At 31.6% G+C, this 12,991-nt stretch overlaps 1 protein-coding gene across 1 annotated transcript; it reads left to right on the forward strand.

The window, feature by feature from the left end:
* The first annotated feature begins 420 nt into the window (after nucleotides 1–420).
* LOC128994830 (uncharacterized) lies at nucleotides 421–10,136 on the forward strand. Its single transcript, XM_054419633.1, has 6 exons — nucleotides 421–446; nucleotides 2,920–3,308; nucleotides 3,597–3,639; nucleotides 5,441–5,835; nucleotides 8,306–8,333; nucleotides 9,610–10,136. The coding sequence occupies exons 2-6, from the start codon at nucleotides 3,000–3,002 to the stop codon at nucleotides 10,005–10,007; spliced, it is 1,173 nt and encodes a 390-aa protein (XP_054275608.1). The 5' UTR covers nucleotides 421–446; nucleotides 2,920–2,999; the 3' UTR covers nucleotides 10,008–10,136.
* Nucleotides 10,137–12,991: the final 2,855 nt, after the last annotated feature.

The following is a 12,991-nucleotide window of genomic DNA, read 5'->3' on the forward strand; positions in this document are numbered from 1 at the left end:
AATAACTAGCTTGTACAGTGCTGTAGTTACGAATAATCCAATAAATATATTCATAGAAAATTTCTAAGGATTATTTCACACTCTCTATTGAACTGTAAAACAATGGATTTACGTGCAATAATTAATTACGGCATTTGTTTATAGCCTGATTTTGACAATTTTACCAAAATATATTATAACATACACATTTTATGAGAACGTCTAGAGATCCATGTAAAACTTATCTGTATTGAAAAACTTCATCAATTCACAGCCATACTGTTCCCACGTAATCATGAAAATAGTACACTATATTATTAAGAACATGTTAATACAACAAAGATTTAATGCTAAACTCTTGCATTATGTTTTTTCCACTTTTACAATGTTATGTATACACTTCTTCAGTGAGCTATCATCGTTTGTATTGTTGCAGGGGCTTGTGACTCATATATGTGGGGTCAAAGGTAAGACTTATCATCAAAATGATATCAAATCATTTTTACAGACTCTTATAATTAACCTTTAAATACGTTACTCTAAGTTGCATAAGGGGTTTCGAGCTTGATTGAAACATCAGCCTGAAAAGTTGGGATTTCGTAATGAATTCCTAAGTTTTTTTATATTTTTATTTCCAAAATTATATCAAGTTTTAATTTTAGAATATCAAAATTTCGAAAATAAAATTGCTAAAATGTCATTGCTTTAAAAATACCTCATGAGAAGTGTAGCGTACTTGAAAAATTGAGATAGAAAAGTGTATGTGATCTGTGTGGAGGGCCAATTTAGAATTGTTTAAAAGTTTATTAGCGAGGTACACGATGCCTGTACTAAATTCAAATGTTCAAAAGTAAAGTTCTGCGCTGGTGAGGACCTTCGTGATATCCTGATGGATAGTCGATGCTAGTTGAGAGATAGCACACAATCTCGTTTGAGTTAAGATAAGCAGTGAATTCAAGTCCGCAAACGTATGACACTATTATTAGATATTGGAGACCCCGAAAACGTCCATCTTTGTCAGCTGTACAGACGCTACTCAGTCGCGTCACTGCATTCCGAATTGTAAGACTAAAAAAAAAAAAAAAAAAACACGAAACATCGGTCGGTTGTCCATGATTGACAAAAGATTTTAAACATGTGGATAAGCATGAGAGTGTCCTAGTTGGGCAACCGACAATGCGACCGGTGGCGTCGGACGACCGACACCGTCAATCTAAGACAAACATGTTTTTCTTTAGTCTTGCGGATCGTCAGACCACCTATTTCGATTTTAGGCCTTGAAGAGGGCGTTAAAACGATGTTAAAATGAGGCTTTCTTCCACAGAAATTGGCCGCATAATGTTTGGAGTATTATTGTTGAGTCTTTCTTCAATTCGGTGACAATGTAGTTAAATGTATACCTATTGTGGTTTTTAAAAGTCCAAGATACAATTTTAAATTTTCATACATATGATGAAACCCACCAAGTTCATACTTATCCTTAAACATTTTATTTGTAGCACTCCTGTGGTCCAACGATTTCTTCTTATACTAAGCAAAGACTATAAAAGAACTGTCCAGCAGCACGAGCTTGCGTCATTTCTCAACCGATAACATGGTAACAATGGTCGAATGGAGAGGAACTGTAGGAAGAAGCGAATGAACATTGGATGTCACCTGTCGTTATTAATTACAACTATTAGTTTTATGGCAGTAGATTATTTAAATCGTATGATCTGAAGAAAAAAAAAACATTTTCTTTAAAGTTCGTAATATCTAAACTAATTATTATTTTATAAAAATAGTTCTTACGCTCTCGATTTCATTCAAACGCATCGCAATTGAACAATGAACAAAACCTTATCTATTAACCGCACTGAAAATCTAAATCAAAAGACACCAAAAACAACAAACAAAAACAATAAAACAACAATAAAAAAATCACCACCTTCTTTTCCACTCATCAATCATGGAAAAAGTTATAAGGCGTGACAGTAAAACCCGGACGATTTGAAATAAGCATTTTACTCATTAAGAATTAATTTAATTTTGGCTGGAAACAATACCATGGCGTATAAGATGAATGTTAACAAAAAAATTGCTGTGCTGCCGTGTTGTGCTCACCACTTCACACAAACGCATCATAGGCAAACATAGGGTGTTGAACAATGTTACTGATAAATACTCTGCATGATAAAAATTAAACTGGCCTAAATTAAAAATAAATGAAAAAAATAAAAACTTTAATAAGAAATAAAATATAGTATTTTTTGCTTGTGATTTCTATACTAATTTTTATTTTATAAAAAAGTATAGACGTTAAATCTTTATTACTTTAGAACAAATTCAAATATAAAAAAATGCCGGGAATTTAGATGGTTTATTGTTTTTACATTGTCAAATATTGGTAGGCCTATTTATAATTTGCGATTTCAATTAGGAAACAAAACCTCACTTATGACATTCTTATAAAATCATGATTTTCATTAAATAGTACGATTTAAATCCTCCGCTTATTAGTAGATATTTTTATCATCATCTAAAATATCTTTGACCAATCCTTATATTAAAAGGTAACCACTTTGGATTGAATATAAAAACACCCTATGACTTACATTTTATCATAATTATATCTAGTATCTTAGGTCAAAATTATAAGTTCGCTATTCCTGTTATTTTAATTGAGACCCATTCTCAAAATAGTTTTAAGCTCCTTGAATTTATCAACAAATAATTAATTTCTGGGACAGTTTTACATTCGGCATTCTTGCCAAGAGAAAAAAATGATATTTTAAATTTCAATCTTGGCCAAAAAAAATATCACTTGTTAATCAAATTACTTTAAAAGTAGTAATGTTAAGTTATGCTGTATAATATAGTCATTATAAGGGGTTCGTTCTATTTCAAGCGTGAATTACCATCAAAATGATTAAATTACTAGCTACTGATTATTTCTTTCAGTTTATGATGTTGTTTTGAGGATACCCATCAATTATTTGACTGACGACAATTTGAAAAGTACTTTGTATGCGGGAAGACACATGATTAAATGTTTTCAATTAAGAGATGAGCACACGTTCTACTTCATGGAGTATCAAGATATACGTGCCCAGTTTGTAGCAATCATCTACACTTCATATGACTCTCGAGATGCTAATGTAGCGATGGTAGCCCTATATCCCGACAGTTGTGATGGCAGTCTCGGAAATGAAATCAACGTAAAATCAAATAAGGTAGAAGTATTGCTAGGTGGAATGAAATGGGCGTATTTTAAGGATTCAAAATGTGAAGGAAGGAATTTCCAAAGCAATCGCCTTCCTAATACCTTGTGGTCTTCTCAAAAACCCCAGGTAAGGTTAATCCTTAGTAACCCATGTTAAATGGCTACTGTAATTTATATAAGTTAGATCACAATAATTTGTTTAATTGGTAGGCCCTAACATTGATATAGTTAACCAAGGAAACTAGCATGAAAACGCATTTTAATTATTCACACATGAATTTCAAAATGGTCTCAATAAAATTAATAATTTATTTTAACTTATTAAATGTAACAGAGCAATAAATTTCACTTTTCATATATTCCTTGTAAGGTGTTTTTAATATACATCATATTGAAGTATTGTTTTGCATTACAGAATCCAAAAGAATCTAATGATCCATATATTGATAAATCTAAAGGTAAGTTAGATATCCAAAAGTACTTGTGTCATATAATGCAAATTCATGCTATCATGCCTTGTATTCCACATTAATAAAAAAATGATATAGTTATTACCATATTAGTATTTCACTTTTTGCCACTTTTATCTATGTTTAGTACATTGTTGGATAAGTTTTAATACATAAGTTTATTGAAATGGATTTTTTGTGTGTATAAAATACAATCTAAAATGCTCTTTAGGATGTGCTATGTTGTATTATTTACAATGATTCGGTGTGTTAGGATAATTATATTTATTTAATGATAGGTCAATTCGCTAGTACATTCGAAGACAATAGATTGTATATTCCTTATGGTCAAACTTATGAGCTTGTTATAAATTAGAGTGTATGAAATAAAAATTCTGACGCGTTTAAAGTTTACTCTAGATATTTTTTTCCGTAAAAAGAGAAAAATTAATAATATTACCTATTGCAATGTACTTATGTTGCATATTAATGAATGTAGGTATAAATACAATCAATGGATCTATTATGGAAATTTGTTTCATTGTCAGTGCTTTGCAAGAGGAGGATAATCCGGTTCTTAAAACCACTGTAAAAAAACTGTTACAATGGATTAGAGAGGCAAAACTCAATCCTACTCATCACTTATTTCAATGAAAATCGCTTATGTATAAATTGTGTGGCAGAACCAAAACTATTAACTTCATCACAATTTAAACAGAGAAAGTTTATAATGAAACCTGAAAGTAAAACGTAGTAAAAAGGTAAACAAACCATTATAAATCCAAACAGATGTCATGGCTTCACCTAAAGGGTCGGTCTTGGGCCCTCTGTTATTCCTAATTGATGTTAATGAATTTCCATACAGTATTGACTGTAAAATTATTTTATAATGCAGATGCCACCACCATTTTTGACTTATCTTAGGATATAGATTTGCTTGAAGACTGGTTCAGAATGGTTCTCTGCTAAAGGGTCCCCATTTAACCAGGATAAAACTCTCATCTGTAGCCTCAGAGCTCTGTTTGAAAATATAATAAGTCAACCTTTTAGGTATTACACTAGACCAATCACTTCCCTGGTATGAACATGTTAAAAAATTTACTCCAGGCTGAGCAGACTGGATTTTCTTTTCAGGAAGCTAAAAGAGCGGTCAATCCCACTAGCTATTTAAAGAATACCTATTTTGAAATTTTCCAATAATCTCTATATTTTAACCGTAGTTAGTCTATAAATATAACATTTATTGAAATATAGTTATAAGAACCTCGACTCTTTTAACTGCAAACTGGCTGTGCATACAAACTGTGATATTTCTTTAGACTACCTAACTTTTTTACCTGTTTTAGATATTTATTTAGCCCATGGATTTCCAAACTGTAATATCCAGTCTCATATCTCATTTAATGCCTTAGTTATTTTTTTTTACTCTTTGTAAAAGCCTATTTAATTATTTACAGAGAGTAAAGCCGATTAGGATATTTCTATGTCTATTATTTATATATAATATTTATGTATAATTTGCATCACACGTTGCACTGCCTCTTTATACATTATCTATGCACTATATTTGTGTTTATATGATAATAAACATTAATCTGATTTGAAAATTTTTAATGTGATTAGATACAACACTTTAATTTAGTTCATGTCCATCAGAGAGGAGTTTTACCGAAAAGAAATAACAAGTTTTTCATCAAGACCATTTATTTAAGTATGCATTTGATAGGCCTGTGGTTTATGGTTTTTAAGAAATTTGTGGCTCATTATAGAATATATATAAAGATTAATAAAGATTTTTTTTTAATTTCAGTTGAATACGTTCTTACTGATTTTGAAAAACGCTCTTATGGTTTCTTAAAAAACATAAAAATAACTATATATACTGAGTCTAAATATGTTCTGAAATGTTTCGAACTAAATGGCGAAGAAAGAAGGAAATTAGATTCCACTGCAAACTACTTGTCGATTCTATATAAAAAAGATATAGAAAATGGCAATAAAGAACTGGCCTTACTGATCATGACCTCTTGTGAAAATATGGACAGAAACATTATAAACCTCAAAAACGAAAAAATGGAAGTCTGGTTGTCGAATGATAATTGGTCGTATTTTGAATACTTCAAATGTAAAGGAAACACTTTTAGGAGTTCCCAACTGCCCGCCACAGAATGGATATTGCAGGACTTCAAGGTCTCAGACACCCAGGTATATGCTATGTCGATCTAACTTAGTTTGTACTTGCATTACTAATTATAAAATTCAAGGGAAGACTTTAAGGTATTTATTAATCAAGTATATTATAAGAAATGGTTTTTATTCCCGTCACAATATGGATATTTTAGCACTAAAGGTGTTGATTGAATTATTCGCTACCTTGTTTGCTAGCCTTTCTTTCTGCAAGATTTTTGAAGTTTACACAACTATCTTTCGCCATATATAATATATAATAGCTAAAATTCGTTTACAGTCCTGGCAACAAAGACAATATAGCGGGGAAAAACTATGTTTGAGCCAAATATGGTACATTTTGCCAACCATTACCGTAGTTTTTATTATCTTAGTTTTACTGTAGTTTTTTACCGTAGTCTCATGGTAAGAACTAGACCCGGAACCAATTATGTTGTTCGTTTGAGGTCCACAGAAGCCAAAAAACCTTCAAATTCATATACAGGGTGTCCCGGAACTCTCTACCAATATTTTAGGGCATTGTTCCTGGGTAGTTAACATACCTAAATATCATATTTAAATTGTCCGGAAGTCCTTAGTTACTCACATAGCCGCCATTTTGTTTTTTTAAGTTATTAATTTTTTTTTAGGAATGGTTAAACATACGTAATTGAAACTTTGCACAAACATTTATGACAACTAGACAAAGTTACCAAAAATTTATGACGAGTTTTAAAATTCATAAAACAAAATGGCGGCCATTTTAAATTTTGTTTCTTAAATAACTCGAAAACCGTTGGTTTTACAAAAATTTTAGAAGAATAACTTTTTTAAGGCAATTTTATTACAAATTGATTGACACCTTAACTTTGAAGATTAGACAAGTATTAACTGAGATATGTTAGTTTTAGTGATACGTGACCGCTTTCAGCATGCGCTGCAACTAACCTCCAGCGGTTACGTATCACTAAAACCACCATATCTCAGTTAATACTTGTCTAATCTTCAAAGTTAAGGTGTCAATCGATTTGTAATAAAATTGCCTTAAAAAAGTTATTCTTCTAAAATTTTTGTAAAACCAACGGTTTTCGAGTTATTTAAGAAACAAAATTTAAAATGGCCGCCATTTTGTTTTATGAATTTTAAAACTCGTCATAATTTTTTGGTAACTTTGTCTAGTTGTCATAAATGTTTGTGCAAAGTTTCAATTACGTATGTTTAACCATTCCTTAGAAAAAAATGTATAACTTAAAAAACAAAATGGTGGCTGTGTGAGTAGGCCTAACTAAGGACTTCCGGACAATTTAAATATGATATTTAGGTATGTTAACTACCCAGGAACAATGCCCTAAAATATTGGTAGAGAGTTCCGGGACACCCTGTATATATTTATAAATGTCTATTAGTACGATAACTAAAAACAATAAACTGTATCAACAATCTGACACACACTTTTTTAGCTTGTCAAACACCGTTATCATGGGTAAGCGATAAGAGTAACCATGATATTTTTGATAGGTAAAATCACAAAAATATCATTAACTTTTGAACCGTTTGCACTGTTTAGTTTAGAATTATAAGGACCATAACAGACGAAGTATTTCAAACAGAACCGGTCTTTTTTTTAAATATACTTTTCCGTTTTTTCATCGGTGTTGATGGGATAATAACATAAGTTACAATCAATTTTGTACCGTAGTTTTTACAGAAATTGAAGTGTTACCATTTTGTTCAAAACTTAATTGGCTACAACATACTAAATTTTTATCAAAATCGTGTAAGCCAATTTCGAGGAAATTTTATTTTTAAAAACTGGCGATACCATGGATTATTACCTACAAACCAAATTTCATCAAAATTGGGCCACAGGTATAGGGCCACTACGTATAGGGGGAGGAAGTAAAAGTGTATTAACAAAGTAACTGGTTTGTAAACATTATCTCAAATTGTAAAAATGCACATAGATTACCTCCTTGTAACAAAACACCTATATCTTTGGGCGAGAAAAAATTTGTAAACAAAAAGTTATTACAATAATTCAAATTACTAAAACATACAAACATTGTTGTTATAACTCATTTTCCATGAAAATCAATTGATAAAAAAATTTTAATGAGCTTAACTTTGAAAACTCAAGGGCAAAATGTAGTTATTGTCAGCAAAAATTGCATGAATCATCTACTGGATAGACGTTATAAAATCCAAATTAACCACGACAGTACAATGTATTAAAGTCCAAAAAGGACGAATTAAAAATAGAATATTAGTTTTAGACAAAAGTCTTTTGGGAAAATTTTAAGAATAAAAACAAACCAGAGTTGGATAAATATAAATCTTGATAAAGATTAACATGGAAACCTTGTTTTCCATATTGACAAATGTTTACCGAGAACCACAGTTAATATAACAGGTATTATTCTAAGTCAAAATCCTATTACTAATGAGTTTTTTTTGTTTGGCTTACTACCTGGATATTTTAATGATTAATATTATCACACATTTGTTTTAGGTGATTCAAGATACGAAAGAATCGAGAGGTAAGAAGTATTATCAATTAAATATCCGACAATCCCAAATACTCTCCTAGGAATTGTTGTACCGATGAAAATTTCATTGAATTTAACGCTAACTGAATTCATACATAGGAATTCTTGATAACGGCTATTAATTTATTCTATAGTGAATAGTGCAGACTCCTGTAGTAAATGTTTGCGTGATTGTTGAAAATACTAGTAACATGCTCCGTGTAGGTTACGTTACGACCAATCGATGGTTGTTCTGCAGATTGCTGGTGTAGTACTTAACTAAACACGAAAATCTCTTTAGTAAATATGCCAACGAAGTTGGTTCTTTAGTATTAACAAACTTGGAACTATCTACAAGTCATTTAATCATATGAAATCATTGTGTAAGTATTACAATAGTTCTGTTTTTGGTTGTTTTTTTTACGGACGGAGTGTTGGACTTGTTGGAAGCGTGATGACATTTATCAGCTCTGAAGGGGGATGCCACAAGGTCTGAGTGCTCTTTTCTCAGGGTTCAGACTGTGTCCCTCTTAGGATAGCGGTATGGTGGCAATGGTTCCGATATCGGACTGGTTGCAGGAGCAAGGAGCCAACGATAGTGGGCAAGGCCTCTGGCTCCATGACCTTAGGTGGTAAATACACTCTCGGCTTCTAGGATCTGATTTTGTAGCCAGCTTTTCATGGAAAGAGTCTGTTTCTTTCCCTTATCTTTCCAGGAACTGATCTTGCTCCGGTTTATAGCTTTAAGGTGTTTGCACCTGCTGGTCCTATGCTAAGCCCATATTCCATTCATACAAAGTCGGTTCCCTAGCGGGCTGCACCACTCTTCATATACCATGGCGCACTGTAATTCAGAAATTTTGGGCGTTAACCACTCAGAGAGCACAGATAATCCCTCAGTAGACCAACCTTTTTCGCCAACTGCTTTTAACGCGAGTGAGATCAGACTTACCTTGCGTTAGCTCCTGATTCCTCCCTGGGTTACTTTCCACACGTGTTGATTCATTCAGTTTCCAGAACCAACCTTATATTTGTCAGTCTCTACCTATGTAAGGGTTCCAATTCCTCCGTAGTGGGGACGCCCTGGTTAACATAACCCTAATTTACCCTCATGTTAATACTGTATATCGTTAATGCGTAGGCCTAAAGCAAACAGTGAATAACGAAGTTTAATTGGGAGGATGTCTAATATATGAAATCAAAGACTGTTGATATAACTTTAATTCAATCATTACCTTTCTAATTAAGGTTTGCATTAGTGATAGATTTATATTTTTTTTGTTTTCAGTTAAACGTGTTTATACACATCTGGATCCACCTTCCAACCCAAAGTTTGCAGACATTAAAAAAAATATCAAGATTACTGCGTATTACAGGGAGTATATACTGAAATGCTATGAATTAGAAGACAAGGCGGAACCTGGCAGTGTCCCAGTATACAAAGCGATAATCGAAACGAAACCTCAAGGATGGAAAGACAAACGCTTGCTATTTTCAATGGATATGAAATCATGTGATAACATGGACACGAACATTATGAACTTCTTTTTTGACAGTCGTTTTGAAGTTTTTACCGAAAATGATGAGTGGTTATATTTTGAAGGGTCTAATGAAGGTTTTCATTACATTGAGTCCCGTACTCAAAACAGTATTCCAGTTAGTAGGTGGAAATTACAAAAGCCTTAAGTTACCCAGAACGACCCCAAAAATGGACCTGTATGTATTCTTTTACCAGCTGCAATTCAAATAAAATAATATATATTATATTTTTCTTTAATAAATTGATCATCTAAAAATATTGCGTTTTTTTAAATTTATTAAATTATTAAATTTACAATACCTACTGCCTACTATTTTATGCTATGCTTTTAAATGTAGAATTTTGCAATTATTATTAACAATATTATTACGCATTATTATTACAATATTATATTAAGGCAACATCATGTTACAACACTACTATTACTATATTATTAATTACTAATTAATTACAAAATTACTAATTCCTAATTAACTATTACTATTATTATCCGTGAACACAAAAAAAACATGTTACAACAATATAATTTTAATGCCATCAGTCAAAAATAATATCGGTGAAAACCATAGGTCCCTATCTCAACCCAGAACAAAATGGTGACAGTTTCTGTTATTAGGCTTTACATTTAACATTTTTGAGCTGCCCCAATATACATAATTATGGGTTCCCAGGTGAAACTGTCATATCTACAACTAAAAATTACACAGTTTTTTTTTTTAAAGAGACAAGCTTTCCTAAAACAACCCGAAAAAAATGTTACTATGAATGCATATTTTTAAGTGGGGTCTCTCAGGTTGATGAAAACTAAAAAGCACCACCATATCGTACTGGTATTTGACAGGGACTTCTAGTTTTTGCAAATATTCTTTTTAACTCACGGCCTTTAAAATGAATTGTTACTTGTTGTGGCTTTGTTTTAAAAGTTTTTGAGGTGTGCCCGAAACACCCCATTTTGGGTTCCCGGGCAAAATTGTCAAACCAACCAAAGAGTAGTTTTTAGTTTCATGTAACGATACAGTAATACTGAGTTTAGTTTTCCTGGTACAACCCATAGAAAAGTTAATAGGGGATATTGATGTATATTTTTACACAGGGTATCTCAAGCTGATGAAAAATAAAAAATGGCTGCCATTCTGTAATGAATTGAGATAGTGACTTTTAATTTGTTCTTATATTTTTGGAGCCAATGACCTTGAAATGAGCTATTATTTGGTGGGGCTTGTATTTAAAATTGTTGAGCTCCCCAAAATAATTCATTTTGGGGTTTCACACAAATGTGAATCCATCAAAAAAGGGTACTTTTATAACAATTAAAGTTGTGGAGAATTTGATTTTCCTGGTGTAACCCACTAAAAAGTTGATAGGGGGTGTCCATTGTCCATATATATATATATATATACTACAGAGTGTATATATATTATGTTTTATATATATATATATACAGGGGGACAATTAAGTATTAGAACGAATTTTTAACTTTTGAGAAAAAATTATTACTCAAATTTGTTAATCAAAAATAATTCCCATTGTCTGTGTGTTCAACGATTTAGGGTAGGAATGGGGATTGTACCTGGAAGAAAATGGAGAGTAGATAATAGGATTCAATTACTTCACAGATAAACGAATAACGTGAAACTTTTCCACAAAACAAGTTGTTGAAATGTTTTTTATTTGCTAAATGCATTTTCTTCAACAACCAACGAGAAACACATAAAAATTTGTATAAAGAAATTAATTACGTATTGAAGTCCATAATTTTTTTTATTTTTACAACAAACTAACGCTAGATGATAACGCGAATAAAATATTCGAAAAATGTATTAAATACTGGCGTTGATTCTTAATACATAAAACAATATTGTCGTGAATATTGAAAGCTATATATCACTTGTAATTCTATTTCTGTGCGGCTCAATGCCCCGCAAAAAACATATGAATTTAGAAAACAAATTCATCGCGTTAAATATATTGACTCGAAGTCGAAAATTAAATACAGTAATAATAGAAGGGAAGCAGTCCAGTCATTTTTAGCTGTATTCTTGTGCTGCAAATGCCAAAGATAACCGAAATTAGCATCTTTCCATTTTAAAAGGTAAGTTTGTTTCAGACGGGCAAATTTTTATCCTCGAAATCAAAATATGTCCCTACTCACTTGTTCCAGTTAGGACTTTACATTCTACTTTACATTGTTGTTAACCGTTCTGATCACACGAAGCCTTGTGAGGCCCTTTTTGATGTATTAATATCAATAAAACCACTGCCCCATTTTATTAGTATAATCTGTGTCTTGGCAATTCACTGACCTCTATATTTAAAAACTCAGTTGGAATTTCTAGATGGGTGTCTCCGCCTTCGTCTGTTTTCGAGGACTCACTCTTCTTCCCCTTGGCATACTGACAATTAATTACCTAACTTGTCAAGTTCATGTAGTAATTCATTAATACTGTTAGTTTACATAGAAAATTAGATAGAAGTTACTTGGCTTGGTGCTTTCAAAACTGCTAACTCAAAATACACCCAAGTAAAAAAGAATCAAGTTATTGGTTAAAAAAAACTATGTTTGTGTAAAAACGTTATTTACATGAAGTAGATGATTTATTTGATTTCACGATCAGCTGTTTCGTTTCTAATGATTTAGTAATGTCAAAGATTTGTGATTTTAAATACATCAATTATTATAATAAGGTTTTCTAAATCATGGTAACTTATTCTCAACTAAATTTTACTATTCCCAGCATTAAAATAAAGTAGTGAGATCCATTATGAGTAAACTTTAAGGTACACAATCCTTGATTGAAATGTAGTATACATTAACAGTCATAATACACAGCAATTATTATGTAGTAAACTTTGACTATTTTCAAGTAACAAACATATGTTTGTGTAAATAAAAATTATCTCCCATGTTATCCTTATGGAGAAATACGAAGCTTTAAAGGGCCCCAGGGCCTCACTCTCTAATTATTTCCCTAAAAAGAAAGTTTCCTGCACAACTTCACGTTACGCTCTTTCCAATGACACCAAAAACTTGTCAATCGGTTTAATAGTTTCGGAGGAGTAATTGTCACAAAAAACCTGCTTGCGTATTAAATAAGTAATAAATAAATAAATAAATAAATAAAATAAATAA

The sequence above is a fragment of the Macrosteles quadrilineatus genome, unplaced genomic scaffold (genome assembly GCF_028750875.1).
Source record: "Macrosteles quadrilineatus isolate MER2022 unplaced genomic scaffold, UCM_ALF_1.0 Scaffold_5__1_contigs__length_97177068, whole genome shotgun sequence".
In the NCBI taxonomy this organism is placed as follows: Eukaryota; Metazoa; Arthropoda; class Insecta; order Hemiptera; family Cicadellidae; genus Macrosteles; species Macrosteles quadrilineatus.

What these genes read in the sequence shown, in the direction of transcription:
- LOC128994830 (XM_054419633.1), top strand. Translation starts at nt 3,000, where the DNA reads ATGATTAAATGTTTTCAATTAAGAGATGAGCACACGTTCTACTTCATG. An exon ending in GGTCTTCTCAAAAACCCCAG is followed by an intron (nt 3,309 to 3,596) that starts GTAAGGTTAATC and finishes TTTGCATTACAG; the next exon opens with AATCCAAAAGAATCTAATGA. An exon ending in TCAAGGTCTCAGACACCCAG is followed by an intron (nt 5,836 to 8,305) that starts GTATATGCTATG and finishes CATTTGTTTTAG; the next exon opens with GTGATTCAAGATACGAAAGA.